The 23,038-nt window shown below is 46.1% G+C and overlaps 5 protein-coding genes across 5 annotated transcripts; 2 read left to right on the plus strand and 3 right to left on the minus strand.

The window, feature by feature from the left end:
* The first annotated feature begins 958 nt into the window (after window positions 1–958).
* On the plus strand, window positions 959–1,562 carry LOC128714803 (keratin-associated protein 19-2-like). The gene is made up of 2 exons (XM_053809683.1): window positions 959–967; window positions 1,221–1,562. The coding sequence occupies exons 1-2, from the start codon at window positions 959–961 to the stop codon at window positions 1,560–1,562; spliced, it is 351 nt and encodes a 116-aa protein (XP_053665658.1).
* Window positions 1,563–3,131: 1,569 nt separating this feature from the next.
* LOC128714802 (keratin-associated protein 19-2-like) lies at window positions 3,132–3,735 on the minus strand. Its single transcript, XM_053809682.1, has 2 exons — window positions 3,727–3,735; window positions 3,132–3,473 (listed from the first exon to the last, which is right to left on the minus strand). The coding sequence occupies exons 1-2, from the start codon at window positions 3,733–3,735 to the stop codon at window positions 3,132–3,134; spliced, it is 351 nt and encodes a 116-aa protein (XP_053665657.1).
* Window positions 3,736–7,036: 3,301 nt separating this feature from the next.
* LOC128712927 (uncharacterized) lies at window positions 7,037–7,544 on the plus strand. The gene is made up of 2 exons (XM_053807792.1): window positions 7,037–7,045; window positions 7,125–7,544. The coding sequence occupies exons 1-2, from the start codon at window positions 7,037–7,039 to the stop codon at window positions 7,542–7,544; spliced, it is 429 nt and encodes a 142-aa protein (XP_053663767.1).
* A 2,043-nt stretch (window positions 7,545–9,587) lies between these two features.
* On the minus strand, window positions 9,588–10,695 carry LOC128712928 (keratin, type I cytoskeletal 9-like). The gene is made up of 2 exons (XM_053807793.1): window positions 10,687–10,695; window positions 9,588–10,352 (listed from the first exon to the last, which is right to left on the minus strand). The coding sequence occupies exons 1-2, from the start codon at window positions 10,693–10,695 to the stop codon at window positions 9,588–9,590; spliced, it is 774 nt and encodes a 257-aa protein (XP_053663768.1).
* A 9,762-nt stretch (window positions 10,696–20,457) lies between these two features.
* On the minus strand, window positions 20,458–22,291 carry LOC128713538 (solute carrier family 35 member F5). The gene is made up of 7 exons (XM_053808398.1): window positions 22,202–22,291; window positions 21,953–22,090; window positions 21,804–21,860; window positions 21,502–21,735; window positions 21,234–21,416; window positions 20,844–21,154; window positions 20,458–20,767 (listed from the first exon to the last, which is right to left on the minus strand). The coding sequence occupies exons 1-7, from the start codon at window positions 22,289–22,291 to the stop codon at window positions 20,458–20,460; spliced, it is 1,323 nt and encodes a 440-aa protein (XP_053664373.1).
* Between the last annotated feature and the right edge of the window lie 747 nt (window positions 22,292–23,038).

Below are 23,038 nucleotides of genomic sequence, written 5' to 3' on the forward strand. Positions count from 1 at the left end.
CTCGTGCGTACGATTTGATTCAATCTACGCATGGCTCATTTACTACATCCATTCTATCGGTCGTTCTCGCAATTGCAAGCATTGATTGCTGTTGCTTGCGAGTCGTTGAACCTCCCTTGAAGCGAGTGGAGTTTATTTGTGAAGCATCCAAGCAACCTCATCAACTCCTTGTTCTGGACGTTCGATGAACATTTTGCTCACTCATGCAATGACAGAGCCGGGTCAGGCTGGAGACCCACAAAGTCGGTCACTTTGATCACGTGATGGCGATGGAACGAAGGGTTTTTATGCCTCCAATTGCTATCACAAATCCTGTTGGGCAGTATTGGTTTTTGCCAATTGGTTTGTGATTTATGGACGGAATTACTAAGCGTTAGTTCCTGAATGATTCGTTCGATCATGCTGCCCATACTCACATCCATTCTGTGCAATCTAACATCCGAATAGATTCCTCTTCCTGGTTTTCGCGGTGTGAATCTTCACGCTGGCTCCATTCTTCACCCTTCCGTTCTCCGTTCTCGTGCCCATCGGCGCCCTCCTCCTGTTGGCACTCATTTATCTTCGACGTACAATTTCCTCTATTTCCCCTCTCTGCTCCATGCTCCCTGCTCCGTCTACCGTGTCCACAAGAACGATCGATTTCAGGTCTTTCTTCAATGGCCCCACCCGCAGGCGAAGAGTCGGTAAACATCCACCGTCTACCCCATCGGAACGCATACACACGCGTCCGCCTTGGAAAACCAGAAAGACGAGCCGTGTTTAGCGCCGAACGGATTTGGGGATTTTTGGCGATTACTTTTCGGTTGTTTTGTTTGCAGTATAAATAGTACGACGAACGGGTCGGTTGGACACAGTTAAAGTTCGACGCTCGTCAAAGATACAATTCGCGCAGTGTTCCCGTCGCTGGAGACATCCCATTTGCACAAGTGACACAGCTCCATCGAGAAGAATTTCAACCATGTTCAAGGTGTGTAACGCTGGGCGGTGCAGTGTAAACAGCGACGACAAATGTTTGTGTTTGGCTTCCCAATCGATTCGATCAAGTCATCACTTAGCCCGATTTGTGTGTCAGCGGGATACGGACCTGTGGCCTGTGATATAATGAAGCGTAGCCACTGTTGTGACGATTATTGGACTGTGAACAAACAACATCCGTGTGTTATCTCGTTTAGTTTAGACGGTGGCGATTAATTCGACGTTCTCTTGATCTTGATTCACAGCTAGTTGCTGTATTGAGCTGCCTCGTGGCGATCAGTTGGGCTATGCCGGCCTTGGAGCTCTCGCAACCGATTGCTGCTCCAGAGGCTCAGAACAGTCCGGCCGTGCTGGTCGTTCAGGCTGAGGACGATGATGCCGATCTGGCCGGTGCTGAGACGGCCCACCACGGATACGGCGGCTATGGTGGATACGGAGGCTACGGCGGTGGCTTCGGCGGCTATCCGTACGGAGGCTATGGCGGAGGATTCGGAGGGTATGGTGGCGGTTTCGGTGGATTCGGAGGCGGATACGGACACGGCGGCTTCGGTGGATACGGACATGGACATCATCACCATCACGGATAAGTGGTGCTGCCGACTACCGACCACGCTAGATGTAGTAACGACACCGACCCCATTCAACCTCATCTGTCCCGCCTCACTGTGATCAGCATCCGTCCAAGGAGTACATGCATTTATTATTCGTTTAACTTCCATCGATTGCCCGACATGTTATTTATTAACTGGATACCATTCTGTATCGCGAATAAACGTTCACAATTAAAGCATATTTTTGATTTATGAGATTTATTTCTCGTTCTTCCACATTGTGTTGTACACGCCTGGTAGCATCCGAATCCATCTTCATGGCGCTCACCGATATCTTACTGCTTTCGTACAGCTGAAGTGACCACCACGGATCATTGTTGGAATGGCCTCGAGACATTATTGATCGTTTTCATGGTCTGGTATTGTGTTGGTAGTTCTACGTTTTAACCTTGGGACTTTCTTAAAGGGTCATTCGTTGAGGATCACAATGCTTCAAAGCAGTAAACTCTTGGTCTTGTTGCATTCGGCGGCAATTAGGCAACTATCGTTCGAAATCCTATCAAGAAGAATACAATGTAATACATACAATACGCAATACAATAAAACACAATACAATACGTTCTTATAACTTTCACGATCGTTCATGAAGCAGCGATTCGAGGGTATACCAAATCTTCAAAGTGGTCTTTCAGAAACATTTAAACACCCCGCGTTAAGAGATGATAAAGAGGACACTTCAATGCTGATAGGAGAACTTCTTTAGAACATATTTGGACTTTCAATTTCCAATGTCATAGTCTAATAAATTGACTCTTTCTCAATGCCTATAAGGTGTCATACTGTACTACTTACTTATCATGCGCTACAATCGCTTCGTGGTCTTTGCCTGCTGCAGGAGACCTCTAAACCGCTCACGGTCAAACGCCGTCGTCTGTCAATCCATTATCCCGGCCTTTTTGGGTCATTTTGCGCATCAACGCCATCTCTCCATCTCAATTTGGACCAACCAAACCTCCTCTGTCCTTGTGGACGACCTAAAAGGACTTTATGGGATGGGTCGTCCGGTGTCATTCTCATGACGTGACCAGCCTATCGGAGCCTGGCGAGTCTGATCCGCTGTACGACAGTAAGTTCGTCATTATAACGACTCCTCCATTGTCCTTCTCTACATTCCGAGGCCAATCAATCCTGGCCAACCAATCAATTGAGAGGGTTTCATCAGTATTGGACAAAGTCTCAGAGGCATTAGGTGCCATACAATAACCCAACATAATACGCCAATAACACAAGAACTATAACAGTTTTCTCTTATGAGGAACTACAATCTTGAAAAACATGGTAATAAAAATAACATTTTTAGCAAATATGCTTAAATTGTGAACGTTTATTCGCGATACAGAATGGTATCCGGTTAATAAATAACATGTCGGGCAATCGATGGTCATGGCGACGTCTCGGCGAGAGACGCTGGCGGGATAAGTTAAACGAATAATAAATGCATGTACTCCTTGGACGGATGCTGATCACAGTGAGGCGGGACAGATGAGGTTGAATGGGGTCGGTGTCGTTACTACATCTAGCGTGGTCGGTAGTCGGCAGCACCACTTATCCGTGATGGTGATGATGTCCATGTCCGTATCCACCGAATCCGCCGTGTCCGTATCCGCCTCCGAATCCACCGAAACCGCCACCGTAACCTCCGAATCCTCCGCCATAGCCTCCGTACGGATAGCCGCCGAAGCCACCGCCGTAGCCTCCGTATCCACCATAGCCGCCGTATCCGTGGTGGGCCGTCTCAGCACCGGCCAGATCGGCATCATCGTCCTCAGCCTGCACGACCAGCACGGCCGGACTGTTCTGGGCCTCTGGAGCAGCAATCGGTTGCGAGAGCTCCAAGGCCGGCATAGCCCAACTGATCGCCACGAGGCAGCTCAATACAGCAACTAGCTGTGAATCAAGATCAAGAGAACGTCGAATTAATCGCCACCGTCTAAACTAAACGAGATAACACATGGATGTAGTTTGTTCACAGTCCAATAATCGTCACAACAGTGGCTACGCTTTATTATATCACAGGCCACAGGTCCATATCCCGTTTACACACAAATCGGGCTAGGTGATGACTTGATCGAATCGATTGGGAAGCCAAACACAAACATTTGTCGTCGCTGTTTACACTGCACCGCCCAGCGTTACACACCTTGAACATGGTTGAAATTCTTCTCGATGGAGCTGTGTCACTTGTGCAAATGGGATGTCTCCAGCGACGGGAACACTGCGCGAATTGTATCTTTGACGAGCGTCGAACTTTAACTGTGTCCAACCGACCCGTTCGTCGTACTATTTATACTGCAAACAAAACAACCAAAAGGTAATCGCCAAAAATCCCCAAATCCGTTCGGCGCTAAACACGGCTCGTCTTTCTGGTTTTCCAAGGCGGACGCGTGTGTATGCGTTCCGATGGGGTAGACGGTGGATGTTTACCGACTCTTCGCCTGCGGGTGGGGCCATTGAAGAAAGACCTGAAATCGATCGTTCTTGTGGACACGGGAGACGGAGCAGGGAGCAGGGAGCAGAGAGGGGAAATGGAGGAAATTGTATGTCGAAGATAAATGAGTGCCAACAGGAGGAGGGCGCCGATGGGCACGAGAACGGAGAACGGAAGGGTGAAGAATGGAGCCAGCGTGAAGATTCACACCGCGAAAACCAGGAAGAGGAATCTATTCGGATGTTAGATTGCACAGAATGGATGTAAGTATGGGCAACATGGTCGAACGAATCATTCAGGAACTAACGCTTAGTAATACCGTCCATAAATCACAAACCAATTGGCAAAAACCAATACTGCCCAACAGGATTTGTGATAGCAATTGGAGGCATAAAAACCCTTCGTTCCATCGCCATCACGTGATCAAAGTGACCGACTTTGTGGGTCTCCAGCCTGACCCGGCTCTGTCATTGCATGAGTGAGCAAAATGTTCATCGAACGTCCAGAACAAGGAGTTGATGAGGTTGCTTGGATGCTTCACAAATAAACTCCACTCGCTTCAAGGGAGGTTCAACGACTCGCAAGCAACAGCAATCAATGCTTGCAATTGCGAGAACGACCGATAGAATGGATGCAGTAAATGAGCCATGCGTAGATTGAATCAAATCGTACGCACGAGTACGTTTTATGGTTGAATTTGTAGCTGAATCTGAAGATAAATATTGTTTCGAAATGTTACGAAAATCTGTCCACGAAACGAACCAGCCAGTCCTATTACAGAAGTGCGTAGGAGTTGAAAGTTGTGATATCGATTCGTTATACAATTCGTTGCCAAAATAGACAACTACTCCGTATCAGCTGTTAGTGGTTGATAGTCGATGATTCATACCAAAACGCAACAGCTCCGCCGAAGCGTGCCGACGCTCAACCCAATCAAAACAAACCGAGTCTTCCCCAGCCCAGGTGGCGTGTACGGAACCGGCTTCATAAATCTGCATATTTCAGCTGAGCACAGGCTGCCGGTGCCGGTTGACGTCTCTCGCGAGCAGCTTTCTTGAGAGCAACGTGCTAGCGAGGTTCGTCGCTTGTTGTTGCGTTGAAGTCGTTTGAATCGTTTGTTCCGTTGCTTCTCGTAGTTCGTTCTGTTGTTTACTCCAAGGGTTGCTATGATGTGCAATAAAATGTATTCTCCCACGGAGCATATGCTACTGCGATTCAAACGATTGTCATGTAGCAGAACCGGCCTGAACCGGAAGAGATAACGAAAAAAAAAACCCAACTGAGCTTATTTTTGGCTTCGTTTTGCTGATCTTCACAGACCGTAAAGATCCGGCACGATCGATTTGTTTGCACTTGGAATTGACGATTCACACACGATCCTGTTTATTCTACGAGGGGTTTTCCCCAAGCTTAACAAGACATGGAATATAGTGGGGTCACCACAGATACCACCGTCACAACCCTTATTCTCCTCCAGAAGGGAATGATCTTTTTGCACCGAAAAAAAAGAAGCTTTTCAATTGCGCAATATGTGAAACAAATGGGTGGCTAACGAAGATTCAAAGGGTTGCGTTGTGTATAATCAAACTCTTTAGGGACAGTTAAAGAAACGAAACGATTGACTGCTACGAACGTTTGTGTGTGGGCATTTTCATTCTTTTTTTTCGATTTAGCAATGTTTGTCCCGTGCTTGGCGTACGTTCTTAATGACCCACAGTACCACACCGGCGAACCACATACACATTCAGTGGCATGCCTTATTCGATCGCTTACGGATGTAGCTGATCGTTTCACAAAAGAACGTTTGATAATGATCTTTTTTCCAAACCGATCTTGAGCCGGCCAGAAGGTCGCAAAAAGGGGAAGTCAAATAATGAGGTAGAATTGAAGCTAAAGCTCTTGAAAAACAAACTCCACACAAAGAAGGCACATCTCACCGTTCCTCAAGTAGGCACGCAGCAGTTCGCAATGATTTCGATGTCGTGTGGAGATTTCATATCAATCTCGCGCATTTGTGGAGTATTTAATTCTGACATGTATTTAGTTTTTATGCCGTCTCCATCCTACCTTCTCAGCCTCACTTTAACATGTTACCGGTCCCAGCTAGTCAAACCGTTGGCAGAGTTTATCGGTTGCAAAAGCTACCACCGGAGCAGCATGTGAGATGATGTAGTGCTAGCATTCTAGGACGTAGTTCTGCTACCGTGACGAATGGGACATTCGGTAGCCTCCCGAACGCGGCCGGCAAAATCATCGCTAGAAGCGGCCTGTAGCTTTTTTTCTTTGTTCGGCCACGATTTTTGATGAGTTCTTTTTAATTTGTTTTCCGTGAGTGTGTTCCACTCCACGCCGGTGATGGAATTATCGTTCTTAGTTCGACTTCCCGAGTGCGTTTAGCAGATGCGTACGAGAAACCAGTCATTAGAATTAATACACGGTTGATCAATCGAAGTTGATTGCGAAATAATAATAATGCTCAAATGATGAGCAGAATCACCCAGCGAAATTTGACATCGTATGATTTTAAGGCTGAAATTAATTTTAAACCCCACCATTCTTGATTTGGTCTACAAATAAACACGATAACGATAGTATGTTTTACGAACACATTAAAAGCAGGCCGGAAAATGATCTCGTTTGGCACGATGTAACCAACTTTCGGGACAACCGTTCCCGAAACGATCGCCCGGTTTTGGGTGGATACGATCGCTGGCCCCGACCAACCGTGCCTAAATTGATCAAAAGAAGATGATTTTCCAATCGCGGCTCAAGAGGCTTGCGGATTTATTGTGTTGTTCTACGGACAAACGGAAGGTGGGACAGGACGGGGCTTAAGGCTGTTCGTTTCTTCATTACTCATTTTATACTTAACCCTGACGCTTTTCAATCAAACTGTGACTTTTGGTGCTCTGCAGTGGAGTACCCTCGTGGAACGGGCAGGAAGCGAGGCTATATAAACGCGTCGGAGGTCAGAAGGATCACGATTAGTTGGGCGCGGAACGTTCGAGCTGTTGATTCGAAAATGAACAAGGTATAATGTATTAAATGTGCTTCCGAAGCTGCTATCAGCTCACCTAGAACCATTTGTGTCGCAATCGGTTTTCTTGCAGAATCTTTTACTGTTGTGCTGCTGTGCCGTGTGGACCATCACAAATGCTGCCCCACTGCCGGAAGAACTGCCCAACGGGGTGCAATCCGTAGTGCCGGCACAAAACGCTCCCGTGGTTGTCCTAGAAACCGATGAAACTGCAGCCGAAGGCAATGATCTGGCAGTGGCAGAAGCGGCCCACTATGGCTACGGTGGTTTTGGTCACGGTGGAGGTTTCGGAGGTGGATTTGGCCACGGTGGTGGCTTCGGTGGTGGCTTTGGATTCCGCAAGTTCGGCGGCTTCGGTGGCGGAGGCTTCGGACATCACGGGTTCGGCGGTGGATTCCCCGGCCATGGGTTCGGTGGGTTCGGGGGCGGCGGTGGAGGTTTCATCGTTGGCGGAGGTTTCATCAAGGGGGGCGGATTCTACGGCAAGAAATGATCGACAGAGTGCAAAATAAAGTTAAATTAGAAGTAAACGATTTTCGTACGCCATTTCGTTTCCCCCCGTATGAACGGTTGGAACTAGGAAAACCGGTCTGCCGCCTTTAAGCACCGTTTTTCACCGGTTGTTAATATAAACTGCGGGCAGCCGTGTTGTGTTCACCCTGACCTCCTACGATGCTACGTACGGTGGGAGGTCTCCTTCTGGGAGTCTAGCGTGTAGAAGACGCTTTATTCGTATCATCCTCACCCGTTGGCCCTTTAGAATTGCCCTTCCCATTCGTGCCTTCACATTCTGATGTCCACCCTCCCAACACTGATCATGACACCAGCTTCGTGCCGCATCAACTTTCTGGCGATGAAAAATGGTTGACTTCAAGCACAGCGCGCACAACCGTTGACGGTGCGGATTTTTCTCGCCTTCGATCAACTTTGCACCGCGGGACGCAGATGCGTCGCTTTGGGGCAGGCGAAGCCGAGCGAGCGAATATAATCAGATGCAAATTAACTGTTTTTACAACTGGGCATGGGACAAACATAAGCGACTGTAACTCGTCCCGTTAAAGTACTGATTGGTTGCATACTTAAGCAGCTTGTGACTGGAGGAAGCTGTTTCCACGTTCACATAAAACATTGTACTTTAATAGTGCCGATCTATCCGACGGCCTATCGGTAGTACATTAGTAAAATACACATAAAATTAGTAATTCAAAAAATAAAAAAGACTTATTAGCAACTCCCACATAATCCATCGATGTTTTTAGTACATGGAACTGCACCAACCAATCCCCATCAGTTATCTAAACTCACTGTTCAACTTTAAACTACTGATCGGTGTGACGAACAGTCCAAAACCGTCCCCAAACACCGTATTGCATCGTACGTGTATCATTGCGATCCATCGTGGAAATTGTGATTGCATACTTTTAGGCGTTAAACTCAACCGAAATGAGACTGACATGATGACCTCGAGGAGTGAGAGTGTTTGGCTATTATTTCTAAGCAAACGAAACCAGTTTCATGTACTTCTTTATGCAACCTGGCATTCTTTGACTTTTATTTACTCGTAACAGGTGAAAGACCGCCGTACGAAAGATCGGTGCCACTAAGACTGCAATCGGGTGTTGTTGTTTGTCTTGTGCATTTCAAGCCGCTTCTTAACAAACCTATCTAAAACAATCAATGTTCAATAGCCGTGACTCATTTACATGCACTTACAACCCAAACCAACGCCCCTGTAAGACGCATTACAAGAACAATGTTTGCAGCGCGTACAAAAAACTAAAAACCTTCCTGAGGCTCCCGCGCAATTCATTCCCTGCTCAAGATACAGATCAAACAATTGTTGCGCTTGTCGTACGGTGCATCAACGGCAACACACCGAACCCCGTTCGCCAGCCAAGCCTTTGGCCGGTTGCATTCAATTACGCTTCTTAACATTTCAATTCAACATTGGTCGCCCGAAACATCATCACAACCCATCATCACAGACGGATTCGGGCTCGGCAGCAGCACCGAAGCGCACTCCAGCCATGCTCCGCGGAGGGGCGCGCGAATGCTCAATTTGTCAGCGGTCTCCGATCATTATCGTGGCATTCATTAAAAAGGCAAAAATAATAGCATAATGCTATCGAGGCGAACGATCGCGGCTGGTGCCACCGTCGCCATCGCCCTTGTGCTGTGCCAGATTCATCTTTCAGGTCCACCCGGTGATGGATCGAAGCATGCCAGCAGCTGCTGGACGTGCTGTACTACGATCGGGTTCGGTGTGGATGTTCCAGCTGGACGCCCTGTAACCGATCCTGCGGTGCATTAACATTTTCACACGATCCACCGATAGTCGGTACGTGAGCGGCCAGATCTACCTGCGTACCTAACGAGAACTTCGCGTCATCGAGATCAGGGAATGGATCGGTTGGTTTATGTACAAAAAAAAGCGATTGTATTGCTGTTTATTTCAAGATATCAACAAGAACTGTGTCGTAACAGTGGGGGCAGTAAAAGGTGCTGCTGCTTTTCGGGTTCCTTCTGCTTCCCGCGCTTACCAGCCGCTGGAACCGCTCCATCCACTTCCACCGGTCGACCAGCCGCTTCCACCGCCGTAGCCTCCCGACGACCAGCCCTTGCTGCCGCCGCTCGATGGCCAGCCCTTGCTCAGCCCTCCCGACGACCATCCGCCCGATCCTCCCAGGCTGCGGCCCGTGCTCCAGCCACCACCGCCTCCGTATCCACCACCCAGCCCACTGCCGCCCGAGGACCATCCGTGGCCTCCACCGCCGTATCCGCCGCTACCACCCGACGACCATCCCTGGCTGCCGCCGTATCCACCGCTACCACCCGACGACCAACCCTTGCTGACGCCACCCGACGGCCATCCACCGAAGCTGCTTCCACCCGAGCTCCAGCCGCCCGAGTGTCCACCACCGAGGCTGCCGCCTCCATAGCCACCTCCATAGCCGCCACCGAACGAGGACCCACCGCTGGACCATCCCTTGCTGCTGCTTGGCCAGCCCTGCGAGTATCCGCCGCCTCCGTACGATCCGCCACCGCTGGACCAACCCTTGCCATATCCGCCACCACCTCCGCTGGACCATCCACCACCACCGAGGCTGCGGCCACCGCCGCTCCAGCCGCCGCCTCCATGACCGCCGCCGCCACCGCCCGACGTGATGATGATCACCTTCTTACCACCACCGCCGCCGCTGCTCCAGCCGCCACCGCCGCCACCACCCCATCCCGTTTCAGCCGTGTCCAGGTCGCCGGAGCAAAGGACCACCGCGACCAGGCAGCTCAGAACGATCGTTTTCTACAATGCACAGAAGCGAACGCGAAAGCATTGATTAGACGACAGAGAGATTACACAACCGATTGCACAACGACCCTTTTCAAACGGAACACTCTAGTCGAGCCGGACGACTCCGAATTATAAGGCAATCAACATTAAATTGGTAACGCTCGGAGCTCAATGTTTTACTCAGCAAGTCAAGAAGAGAACTGTGAAATGCCTTGAGTTGTACTAAAAACCTAATTTGGTGTACTAAAACGGAAAATCCCCTCCAAACTGGGGCACAACACAATCGCGCTCAGCTTAAAGCTTGATAAAAGTCTTCTAGTATTTCTCGCGGCACACTCAAACGCACCTTCAACATCCTCGCGATGCACTGGATTCACTAGCAAGCCGACAGATGACGCTGCACACTACCGCGGATGCTGCTACTCGGATGAACTACCCAAGTACACTATGCGTCTAGTTGCGGCCGGCGCCGGCTTTTATAGTCAAAATTATGATTGAACCCGCCACCCCCTTCCTCCGTTGCTGCAGATGAAGTCGGCCACGCCACCCCACTCTCCGCGCCAGCTGCAACAAAGAGCTTCCTTCGAAGATCGCGCGAGATCAGGGCGAACTACTGCGTTCACTTTTTTAGTACTCACACCATCCGAACGCGCTTCCCTTTTGCTGAGCCCGCCATCGTCGGGTCGGGTGTGTGTAATACACATTTGCCCTCTCTTTAACGCGAGACACCTCAACAGGTAGCAGCAGCAGCATCATCTCCACACTCCAGTGTGGGAAGTACCGTCGAAACCAAAACCGTGCACGGATCCGGCACCGGGTGTTGCTCGCGTGCAAAACTCACCCACCGGCCTACCGGATAACCCCCCCACCCTGGAGAGAATCTTCAACACACACACGCACTCATCTTCTTGGCCGTTCGGTCAAAGCTCAAAGGTACGGTGCTTCCTTGTTGATAAAGAGCAATTGAAGATCGGCACAAGAACACATAATTATTGCCCCGTAAGAAACACAAAAAAAACAGTATTGTCCAGCCCCGGCAGTAGCGGTGGGTCCGAAGATGCCCACTGCCGACGATCCTGACGAGTTCCGTAAGCGATCGATGATGACTTCGCTGTTACGGCCGGGCGCACGCTCATCCGATCAACTGCCATTGATTCCGCATCCGATCAATCCCATTTGCTTGCCGATCGTTATGGTTTATTTACGCAGCCAATTAGGCAGCGTGCAATGTGGTGGTGGTAGTGCACGGTACAGCCATCTGTTCCTGCCGTGGTTTGCCGTTGCCTCCACAACAAACACATCTGCAAATCAATTATCTGGTTGCAGGAAACGATCGCGATCATCCTTTGGAACCGATTACGGGCGGAACGGGAACGGAAAAAAGTGAATGGGTTTTGCCAACGACACCGAGGCACGGATGAACGATGAACTTTGATTGATTTTTGGAGGTATAATTCTTCTCGTTGCAAAACTTGCCAGGATGTCGGGACGAAATGTTGATCGACACCCGGCAAATGAGTTCTAGGTTTTGGTTATTTAATTTTTATTAGCATCGAGTGGGTTTTAGCCAGCTTTAAGTCGTCCAATAAAGGCAATTCTATAAACACACAAGGGACCCGCTAAGCAGTAATTTTCAATCACAATCACATCGTCCGCCGGTGTAGCTTTAAATCAATGTTGTTGAAGTTTGAGTCGAGTTTTTCGATACGTTATGCGCAACCACCAATAACGCTGCAGCTAATTGATCAAATTATTGGGGTCGGACACCGTTGGACCACATCCATTCCGGACGGTTGTGCTCGCAGTAAAATATATGTACGCCCCGAAATCGGCTTCAGCAGATCGTGCCAATCGATCGTGGATGGTGCTGCTTCTAGCCCGCGGTTTCTTCCATCCATCATCGATCGTGCGCCAGGGTGGTACAGGCTGCAATTAAACACCTGATCGAACCCTTGTACGTTTTGTACTGTTCGAAACCATTGGGACGCTTATCGCGCGGCCAAAGTCACCAGCTACAGTAAGCGGGCCATTAATGTGCCCCCGCCATTGATTCGCTTCCTTCAAAACGGAGTCGTCCGCGCTGTGCGATTTTCTGCTCCATAAAATTCCGCACTTTCCGGGGGGAGGACCATTCACGAATGAAGGGAATCGGTTGTACCGGCTCTTCCCGTACTACACGCTCAATTACATTACTCGTGGGGGACAGAATTGAAGCACCTGTACGTGCACCTTCCCCATTGCACAATCAACGGCGGACAGGCGAAGCCAAAGACTTACAGTTCGACATCACGACGATGCGGCAACGCCACAAATGGAAGCATCCATCAACAATGACAATGGTGCGCCGCGATTGGGGCACGACAAATACGCGCCTGTAGCCGTGAAGAATGGCCGGGAAGATGTGCCGCACCGAAGGAGGACAACAAGAAAATACACATTAATTTAATGTCACACGGACACGGTAAGGTGCCCGCGCGCGCGCACTCGCTCACGAGTGTAAAGTTTTGTGAAGAACTTCAATTTTTTGGCATTGCCCAGCAAAGGAACGCGTACGGTGACGTGCTGTTGCGAGAAGATGTGCAGATAGAGGAGGAACGAGGTGTCGCTTTTGTTTCGCTAATGGGAGCCGTTTCGAAGTGGTGGAGACCCCCCCTCGTTTTCCATCGGTGATCGACGATAAGAGTCGGCTTATGGGCACCGCGAAAGGAACCGTCCGAGGCTTCACAGGCTCAATGGGAGAATTGTATTAGTAGGCGCCGATGGAAGATGGCGGCCCATCAAACGGATTTTAAGGTTAATTATGCTTTGCCAAACAGTTTTCATGGCACAGCACACAAGTACAACACATCGATTCCACTCACTCAATCGGCGCTCATTTACCTTGATAGAAGCGCATATGCAGCACTTAGAATGACCTGAATCGATGCACTTTGTGTTTGCTTCTTGCGCGATGAATCTCATTCGCTTAAAGATGGGTGATTTGTTTTTGCTTGCAAGAGAAAGAAAACACACACAATCAGCACACCAACCCACCCCCAGCTGTTCGGTGTGTGGCTGCACACGTGAGCGATAAGATGATATCATCCGTATCGGTGCATCTCCCCGGGGGATCATTGGCGGATGTGCTTTGCTGGCCGCTACGGTATGCATAAACAGCTTTGACACATTGCCCGGTTCGAATGGAATGTAGGGAAATCCCAGTGCAACGAGCGAAGCGGTACTGTAGCGGTCATCATTTTAGGACGTTAGTGTCGTCGACCATTTTCTAATGATTGCCATGCATCAAAGGAAAAAAAAGAAGGATTTTAAACGTAGTAAAATGAATTCTATTCTAAAAAGATATACGCTTTTCCCTGAAGGATCACCACTGCAACATTATTGATTACCCGACCATTTATCATGCGAAGGGGAATGGGCCGCTTCTCGACTCATCTACCACCGAAGACGCACCTGACCTTGAAGTTTGTTAAGCGATGTAAAAATACGGCAATACGCGAGAGGGAACCACCAGGGCACACCGATCGACCGATCCGTTCCAGTAATTACCCACAGCATGCGCTTCCTGGTTCATTGGGCACCAAATCCGTTGGTGATATGCTTGGAACCTGGCGCTCGTGTTCGTCATTTACCGGCCGGATTCTTAGTACCGTACGAATTCCCACGTTTTCAACACTTCAATTGAAGGCATCGAGGGACTGTAGAAGCGAGTTCCGCAATTGAGCGTTCGCTACCATGAATGCAACGGAACGGACCGAAAGACGAGCGACGCTCGTATTGACACAAAGTGTCAAGCGTTCGCAATGGCAGTGAGCGTGATTCTTCAAGCGGTTTGCCATTAGCGCTTTAAAGGGGGTCATCGAGTGGTTGACGAGTACTATTCTAGGAAGGCATTAAAAAAAATAGTTTGTAATAATGTTTTTAAATATAATTTAGTATAGAGTCACACGTCATATATTGTACCTAAAAAACTTCATGTTTTATTTAAACTATTTCAAATATTATGAATATAATCACTCCTTACCACACATCAGGGTGTGATAAAGTAGCATTCACGCGTTCTATCTTTTCTAATATTTACAACCAACTCAACACGCCAAAGCGCTTCGGTACGCAAACATATCGATGAAGGTAATTAATCACTTCCTCGTTACATCGCTCGAACCATTCGTCTGCGAAGGTTTTATGTTGCTGCAAACATTCATCACTCTCTTTCGCACCTTTTTGAAACGTAATTAGCAAGCAAAAGTCTTTATCTTATGACCAATTAGCCCACATCAACACTGCACACTTCTTTCCAAACAAAAAAAAAGTTTTTGGCAGTTTGTGTAACACGGTTCACGGATTGTAGCTTCCCCTTTGACCAACCAGGGCGCTTAAAAGTGAATAAAATTTGTTTTCTCCCTACACGGAAATTCAGTTTTGGACCGCAAAAAAACAAAATCTTCCCACAGCTCAATGCTGCGGAATTGCATTTTAAATTCAACTCCACTTTTTGCGCTTGTTTACTCCAATTTCGAGTGCCGACAAGAATAAAATTATAAATATCGGAAAGCCTGGAATGGGTCAAAGGCAAACAGTGAACGACCACAATGCTAACTTCTAGCAAACACCATCAAACGAATACCAAAGCGAACATCAAACAAACATTTGGCAAATTTCAAGCAAACATGCATTTTTTCCTTCCTCTGCTTGCTTGGGCAATTAGTAGCAAAATTTGTTCTTTTTATTGTGATATTTTACGATTATTAACTTTTTTTTAAAACAATTATCACATTTTGTTGTGTTGTTTTTTTGTTAGAATTTTTCGTCTTTTTCTATGAGTTTTATGATGTTATTCTTGATTTTCTTTGATTTGTTGGTTCTTTTTCGATTTTTTTTTAACAAATTGGCTTTTGTTACTTTCTGTCTGTTGTTCTGTTCTTTGACATTATTGTTTTATTTAATACAAAATTTTATCATTTATCTATGTTTACCTATGCTAATGTAATTTGTGCATCGGCATTGCCTGTGAAACATTATGCTTATAACTTTGTGTTAATTTATTTCATTTCTATATACAAATTTTTAGGAATGATGGACGTAAAACTACTTTTATATCATGAAATGAAATGAAAATGAAGACTTTTACTAAAAACGAACGTTTAAGTAATACGAAAGTTGAATAAAAAGCTTTTGCCCTATTTTAAAATCTCTGATTTGTGACACTGATTTATCAAACGAAAACGCAAACCATAAAAAGTTGGAAGCTTGTTGTCTAAATGAAACGAAATGTTTTGGATCTATGAAATGTATTTGCTGCACGAAGAATAAATCATCCAACTCTGTGGCATGGAATCAATCCCAAAAACCAAAACCTGCAAACGGTTCCCTCAATGATGATTGTTCGCACACAAATCCACCGATATAGGATGTGAGGATGAGGTGGCAAATTAGTTAACTCTTAATTGTTTCTTTTTCCACCCCGAAAGGCACCCCCACCGGGAGGCCGGAAGTCGATGGATGGGTGGATTAAATAAACACTTCACAAGTGATCGATCGGACGGTGGGAGGTGGATTATAATTATCCGGTGGCAAACACAATCGGTGTGATCTTTTTTCTTCTCTCTGGCTCTCTTTCTCCCTCTTTTATCTCAGTTGATCGTGTGAGTTAACATGAAGTTCCACAACCGCCGTATTCTCATCATTGTTGCATTCAAGATCAATCTAGTGGTAGAGGCACAAGAGCGATGTGTCCCCAAAATAACCTGCCCGGTGCACGATCTGTACCACGCGATCCAATAAGCTGATCATGTTTCCAAACATTATTACCCTTGGCACCCGGTGAAGAGGCGCATCACCTCCTAAAACATCCATTCCTCCTGTACACTGTATGTCTTCTGGGTTTCAAGTTGCGGTTGTACGTGATTTCATTAATTCCTCGCAAGGTCCGGGGTCGGAATAACGGCTACATCTAATTGATTATCATCGTCTGGTGGCGTTAATGATACCCCCAAGACATAGCGATTGGCGGGAAGACACACAACAACACACACACACAAATTAAATCATATAAAATCTGGTTGATGGTATAAGGTCACGTTCACCTGGTCGATTTAAACGTTCACGTGAACTACATACAACAGAAACGCTGCACACTGGAGCACGTGAGTAAAAGGTTGCTCCCGCGTATGTGTCATAAAGCCGCAAGCATAAATGAGGTAACGTCTAGAAGAATGCGATCGATCATGAACTGGTCCTAGTGTGCATTGTAGTCGTCAGAAAGTGATTCATTGTTTCATCCGGAAGCTTACAGCAATATCAAATAAGTTATAAATTAATATAAATAACAAGATAATACGGCTAAGAGCCGTTATAATTATAACAAATAAATAAATAATATAAATAACAAGTTATACATAAATAATAGTATAACTACAGTGTAAAACGAAATGAATGCAAGAAAAAACAAAACCAAACATAAGTTAATGAAAGAGAACAAAAAACATAAGACAAGTAACCTTACAACTAGCAAAAACGAACATGAAAATAGTACGGCAGTGCACCAACAAGAGAATAAAAACCGCAAACAATCCGACACTAATGCACAGTACAAACTGACCATTTTCAACGCCTTTTCATCACCTTCGCCTTAAACTACGGGCAAAATCGATTCGCCACGGTAAGCGAATCCGATCAAAGGGAGACCTACCTGTTGTTGGCACACCGAAAAGCCACACCGAATGGAAGAAGATGAACCGGCTGATTGATCTGGACCGAATGGTGTGATGGCGGTGTCCCTCTACTCCCTTGACACGCGTTTGCATGTGTCTGTGTAGTGCGGAATGTCATCCATGTCCATGAGTTTATTTCCCTACGGCGAAGAGGATTAACTTCACAGCATAAATGTAATGACATTTTCCCACCCCGTGTCGCCGGTCTTACCACGTTTTTTGCTTTTTTTGTTATCCTCCATTCTTCACTCCGACCGTAGTTGTATTCCGCACGGAACCAATTCGGAAAAAGGCCATCCACTAAATTGCGGTGCTGTTTGCCTACTTTTTTTCGCCGCTCCACTGTGACGTTGATTGATGATGGGTCGGTTGTCCATCTCGTTCACACGACGTAAGCCAACGGGCGCCATCGTCTGCTTGTTGACGAGGATCTGGAGTTGGTCTTTGGAGGCGGTGCGCGCCCAGTTTAATTACACATCAGTTGGCCAAATATCGGCCCACACGGCGGTACACACGGCTAATGCTAATATTTGGCCACTCGCTAATGATCCTCTCCGAAGCACGTGTCTTTGTTCACAATCGGTTGGGTGGGGGATCGTTGTCATCATGAGGATTCGGAACGCAATAGAGGCACAACGAATTCATGCGCTTTACTTATTCCTTTATCTGGGTGTTTTTCAATTGTTAAGGTATTCTTGGTTTGATGAAGAACCTTCTTCTTCTGTTTTCCATTTCCATTGTTTCGCTATTATTGTTCGCAAGAAACGTTCACTCGGTATATTGTTGTTGTCCTTAAAGTTTGCTCATGTAAGGTATGTTTTGCATTTTTGTTTTCATTCCGTCCATTCGTCTTTCTAACGCCAGATTCACAAAACGACCGTCGTAACGTGTCGGTATGTCGGTGTTCGATCGATCAGACCAGGAAAAAAATCTACATAGTGATGTGTGTAAGTGGGTGTCTTTTCCGGGGAGAGGTACAGTATGACACGCGACCAATATCCACATACATCCGGTGTCACACAATATTTAAGATATAATATATTCATCAATAAACATCGTACAGCACTATCACGCGCGCGCATCATACTCTTCCTCGCTATCGTTACTGTATGGCTGTACTGGCTACTGGTGTAAAGTGGTTTCAGATGGCATTTATATGTTCATCGCTCACCTACATTTACATTGTTTGTGTTTATTGTTGTGTGGCTTGCAATTACTACTTATTTTGTTTATTCACTTTCCTTTATTTGCTGCAGCTGCACTGTAATTCACACTTCACTAGAAGGTGTGTACGTGTAAATCCTAATCAATAAATGGGCTTTGTTTGTATCACATATAAATTGTACAAAAAACCTATCCTACCCACAAGGAATGCGATTACTTAACACTCTTCATCCTTCCCTTTCTTGCGATTTTAGTTCTTTTGTCTTGTTTTTGTTTCTTCTTCTGTTAATAACGAATGTATAAATGTGTATTTTATCGTTACAATATAACCGAACCACACCCACACAATGTGTGCGATAGAAAGTTTATGGTAAGTTTGTTTGTTATTTCCTCCACATTACCGCGAGCTGCACACGTTTTCCGCAGCAAAAAGAGTAAACTCCAAATGACCGACTGTCAACTGCTCGGGAGTCTTTTAGTAGTTTGTTTTGTTTGCCTTTCGAGAACACAGTTAGATAGTTTTAGACAATATTTTGGGAGAAATTGAAGGGTGCTGGATGTCGGTGAAGCTAACGTGCTTTAGTTAATAAGTGAACATGTTTGTCGTTCGGGTTGGTTTGTCGGGTTGACGGGCCGAGGGGTTTTCCAATGTACACAACTATCCTTACACTATCCACCATTTTGCTGATTGAAATTCTTCGCAATCTTCCGGGGAGACAAAAGTATTGTACAAAAATATACTAACGCTTCTGCTTTCGGGTCGCGCAGTTGTTTCGAATTTGCTTTGCAAGCTACTTAAATTTTCAGACGCCATCACTTATCGATTTTGCCCAATCTTGGGTACACACGCAGGGGGGCGCTTACATTTCTTGTTACCAAACACATACTCATTTACATATCCACCAAGTTATGCGGGTGGGAGGGGGAATCGATAATGGAGTAACGGATCGATACGTCCACAGATGAAATCCAACTTCATTGCTAGGCAGGTTATCAAGGGATCTGTGTAAGTTAGTCTTTTAGGTCTTCGCGTCTTTTATGTACCCGCGCTTCTTCTTGGGGGCAGTGCGCCTCCGCTTCGAATACTTATTTTCCTCATGTATACACTACGTTTATATCACAATCAAAAACTCAAATACATAATAGAGTAACTACTGGCCGGCTGGTGTCGGGTGTGCTTCTGTCTTTATGTTTCCGGCATTGCGTGCATCGGCTTCTGCTGCTCCCGGTAGAAACGATGGCCCCCATTTGTAAGATGAGCCATGATTCATCCACAGTTCATACGCTAGTGTGTAATTGTGTATTGTGCGCTACGATTATTGTTCAACATCTAGCAAATTCACTGTTACGCTAAACGAACAATTCCCTAGGTGTGCTTCGCTAAACGAGCAAAAACAAGACACTTTCCGTTCTGTTTTGTCTGCGTGCGCCCAGTGCTCTAATACTAAGTGACGCGCTGCTTTTCAATTGTTGCGCAACACGGATCGAGAGTATATCGATACACCCGGGTTACTAGCATTTGTTCTTGCTTTCACTATTGCTTAATGATGCCAATTGTGATTATACGTCTCGTTTCATTAGCTTGTTGTTTGTTTATGTATCATCGTGTGGAATAAGAATGCCTAAAATCATACCATTATTCGAGACATAATTTCAAATGAGTAAATAAAACCCTTTTGTAACTTCGGCTTCCACCACTAGCTCGACATTCTTTTTGCTTCCATAGCAACTACTGGATGTAAGAAGAATAATAATACTGCCGAAGCACTGAAATTAAATACTGATTCCGAAAATTGCGTCTAACCGTTAAGTTTCATTTCAACACTGGTCTCTATATAACATTGAAAATATGTAAAGTAAACTACTGTTCCAATTTCCACATTTTCTGCCTGCCACAGTAAGCAGTCTAATCGTAATACATTTACATCAAGCAGCACCTGGAGCACTGGTGATCCGGCCAATCCGAAAATACACCTCGTTTAAGCAAGAACACTTTGGTGATGTAAACTAATCTCCAAAATTTCATTTAAATAATACGATGTAATGAGAAACTATTCCGGCGTATCGTCAAACTAGGATAAAATTACTTCTACTTCGAAAAATTGCACTGGATTGTGTGGCTGGTGCGCTGTATCACTTCGCTGCGTGCAGCAAACGATAACGACTAAAACAATAGGAACCGGACCGGTGTAGTACTGTGATGATGAGATGAAAAACAAGTAGTAAATCCACACACTTTTAGCCTAATTTTCATGACTACCATCGATGAGAGACTCGTGCTGCTCCTCTAGGTCCGGTATTCGTACGACATTCGCTTTCCGACAGTTCCACAACCGCCGGTACATGAGTTTACCAAACTTTAGCAATGGATCACAGTCGTCAAATTTGACCAGAAAGGCGACTAGTACCAGCGAGAAGAACATGGGTAGCGAGCCCAGGTAGAACAGCAGGGGATACGTTTTGCCGTGCAGCACCATATCGAACAGCATTGCGAGCGGTATCTGTAGCGATATTGCCACTGTGCCGATAAGTGATGAAGTTAAAAAACAGCCCCTATGTGAACGAAAATTAAAAAAAAAACAATAATCATCAGGAAAAAGGCAATTAAATCATAATATTCGTTGCTTACCACAGCCACAGAGCCTCTGACAGCACCGTTCCGATGAGTCCGTTCAGGAAAAGTACAATAAATTGTCGTCTCGATGGTAGCTCAAATACTTCGAGCTGGGAAAAATTCAGCACGAACAACAGGGGCCACAATAGCAACAAATTCCACAGCCCCACAAAGCCAAAGAACAGTGGAATGCTGATCTTTTCTTCTGTGTCGCTTTTACGCTTGACTAGCACCAGATAGGACGCGTAGAAGAATGCACTTAACAGTGCCAGTACGATCCCGCGCGTCATTTTCGGCTCATCAATTTCCGACAACGAAACCATCACCTGTTCATAATGGACGAATAAGCGTAAACAGGAATTAAGTATTTAGCGTACCCATTGCTTTGCTGCGTGAATTACTTACCGCGCCAGAAATGCTCAGCAGCACGGCGAAACATTTCGAGAAGGTAAACTTATCACCACACGATGAGGGGAACATGGCCGCAAGGATGAGCGTGAAAAAGCTCGAGCTAGAACTGAGCAGCGTTACCATCGCCGTTTCACTCGGTTCCAGTGCTAGCTGGAACATATAGTTGGCAATAAACCACTGAAACGAACAAAAAGGAAAAGCAATCGGTCGTTAGCTTAATTGCGATGCTAGAACCAACCCCCAAACATACGACCAAGCTTACCAGCACGCAAAATAGCAAAGCAGTTCGGGCCGTTTTGTGGTGTGATTTTTGCCGATGGACTCGCAGACTGGCGGCGTACGAGAGTCGCGACATCAACGCCTCGGACGCTTCGTGCGGGGACATTTCGCGTACCTCGGCCACCTTGCTGAAGCGCACGCTGCGTATGCTGGAGTCATCACTTTCCGTGCCGGACACTTGCGAGTCCGCTTTGATGGGTACGAAAGAAGAATCGCTCTGTGGAAAAGGAGGGGTCTCGTATAACCGTAGGGTAGGTTTTTTTTTGGTTTGTTTTCGGTGCTTACCAAACTGGACGTCCCATTGGCATAGTATCCTTCGTCCTCCTCGATCGTATCCATCAGCTGCGAATAGACGCGTGGACAGAAGGTCGTTAATCTTTATTCACGATGCAGTGACTTTATGGCATCGCGGGGAATTATATCGCATTGCTTACCGAGTAGTTGCCATTCCGAGCACAGCTCTCCTTCCATGGTGCTATCAAACCGAGCACTATCAAGTATATGGTGAACATCGATGCCTTGAAGTAGGTACAGAAGAACGGTTTGTCGTAGTTTTCATTTTCATACAAGAACTAAACGGAAGAAAGCGGAAAGAAACGGAACAGAAATGGTAAGCATTACTTATTCGGTACAACCGGCAACCGGGAGATGGCTAATTAAAGGGTTTAGGGTGTGCTACCGACCTTGGTTAGTTCGCTCGACGAAACCCATATAATATCGACCAGCACCAGTAACACTATTCCGAGCACTAGCTTTTGTGCTTTGTTTAGCATGTTTTCCAATTTGTTACCCACCACGTGGGACCACGTGGTTTCGGTGCTTGGGTTGCGATCGGTGAATAATGGTACTGTTTTACCCTGATAACGGTGCAATCGTTACCAGTATTGGCCAAAATGGGGTTTGATTATTAAAAATAGTTTCTGTTCGTCCTTTAGTGCTTAGATTATCGCGCTTTTCTACGCACATACTTCATTTCCGATGGCTTGTTTTAAAATTCCTGTATTGTTATTTAATGGTTGGGTCCCCTGCAATGGATCGAAATAGATGATACGTTAATAGTGAACATGTGGTGCAATGTATACCAGAACAAAGCCGTAATAATGTTAATTAAGTATGACATTGCGTTAAACCATAAGTTATAATCATTGTTATTAATTCGCTAACTTTACACCAAAATGTCCTTCCGTCCAATATACCCAAGTGTTAGTAACAGTTCATCGCATCCAGCCATCCAGCAATCGAGGGATCAAAGTAACCATATGTTCACAATTTTCTTCGTTGCGCATCATTTTCACACACTCACACACACACACACAATATTCAGGCCGAAAAAGTTCCTCAAAATAAAATTACGACACAATTTTCACTGTAGCATCCTAAACAAACATTGAGCAATCGAGTTCATTATAATTACCCGGCACTTTTCCGGGCTACTTTCTTCATGGCCCTTTTCGTTTGCTAGGTTGTTTACCATCGCCTAAACCATATTACTCCCCGTATACCAGGGCTAACAGAAACAC

The sequence above is a fragment of the Anopheles marshallii genome, chromosome 3, assembly GCF_943734725.1.
Source record: "Anopheles marshallii chromosome 3, idAnoMarsDA_429_01, whole genome shotgun sequence".
In the NCBI taxonomy this organism is placed as follows: domain Eukaryota; kingdom Metazoa; phylum Arthropoda; class Insecta; order Diptera; family Culicidae; genus Anopheles; species Anopheles marshallii.

Bases quoted from the DNA above. Each gene is read 5' to 3' on its own strand.
- LOC128713538 (XM_053808398.1), bottom strand. From the start codon at position 22,291: ATGCTAAACAAAGCACAAAAGCTAGTGCTCGGAATAGTGTTACTGGTG. The intron at 21,736-21,803 runs GTAAGCACCGAA...CCTTTTCCACAG, and splicing joins CCAATGGGACGTCCAGTTTG to AGCGATTCTTCTTTCGTACC. The intron at 20,768-20,843 runs GTAAGCAACGAA...TCGTTCACATAG, and splicing joins TCAGAGGCTCTGTGGCTGTG to GGGCTGTTTTTTAACTTCAT.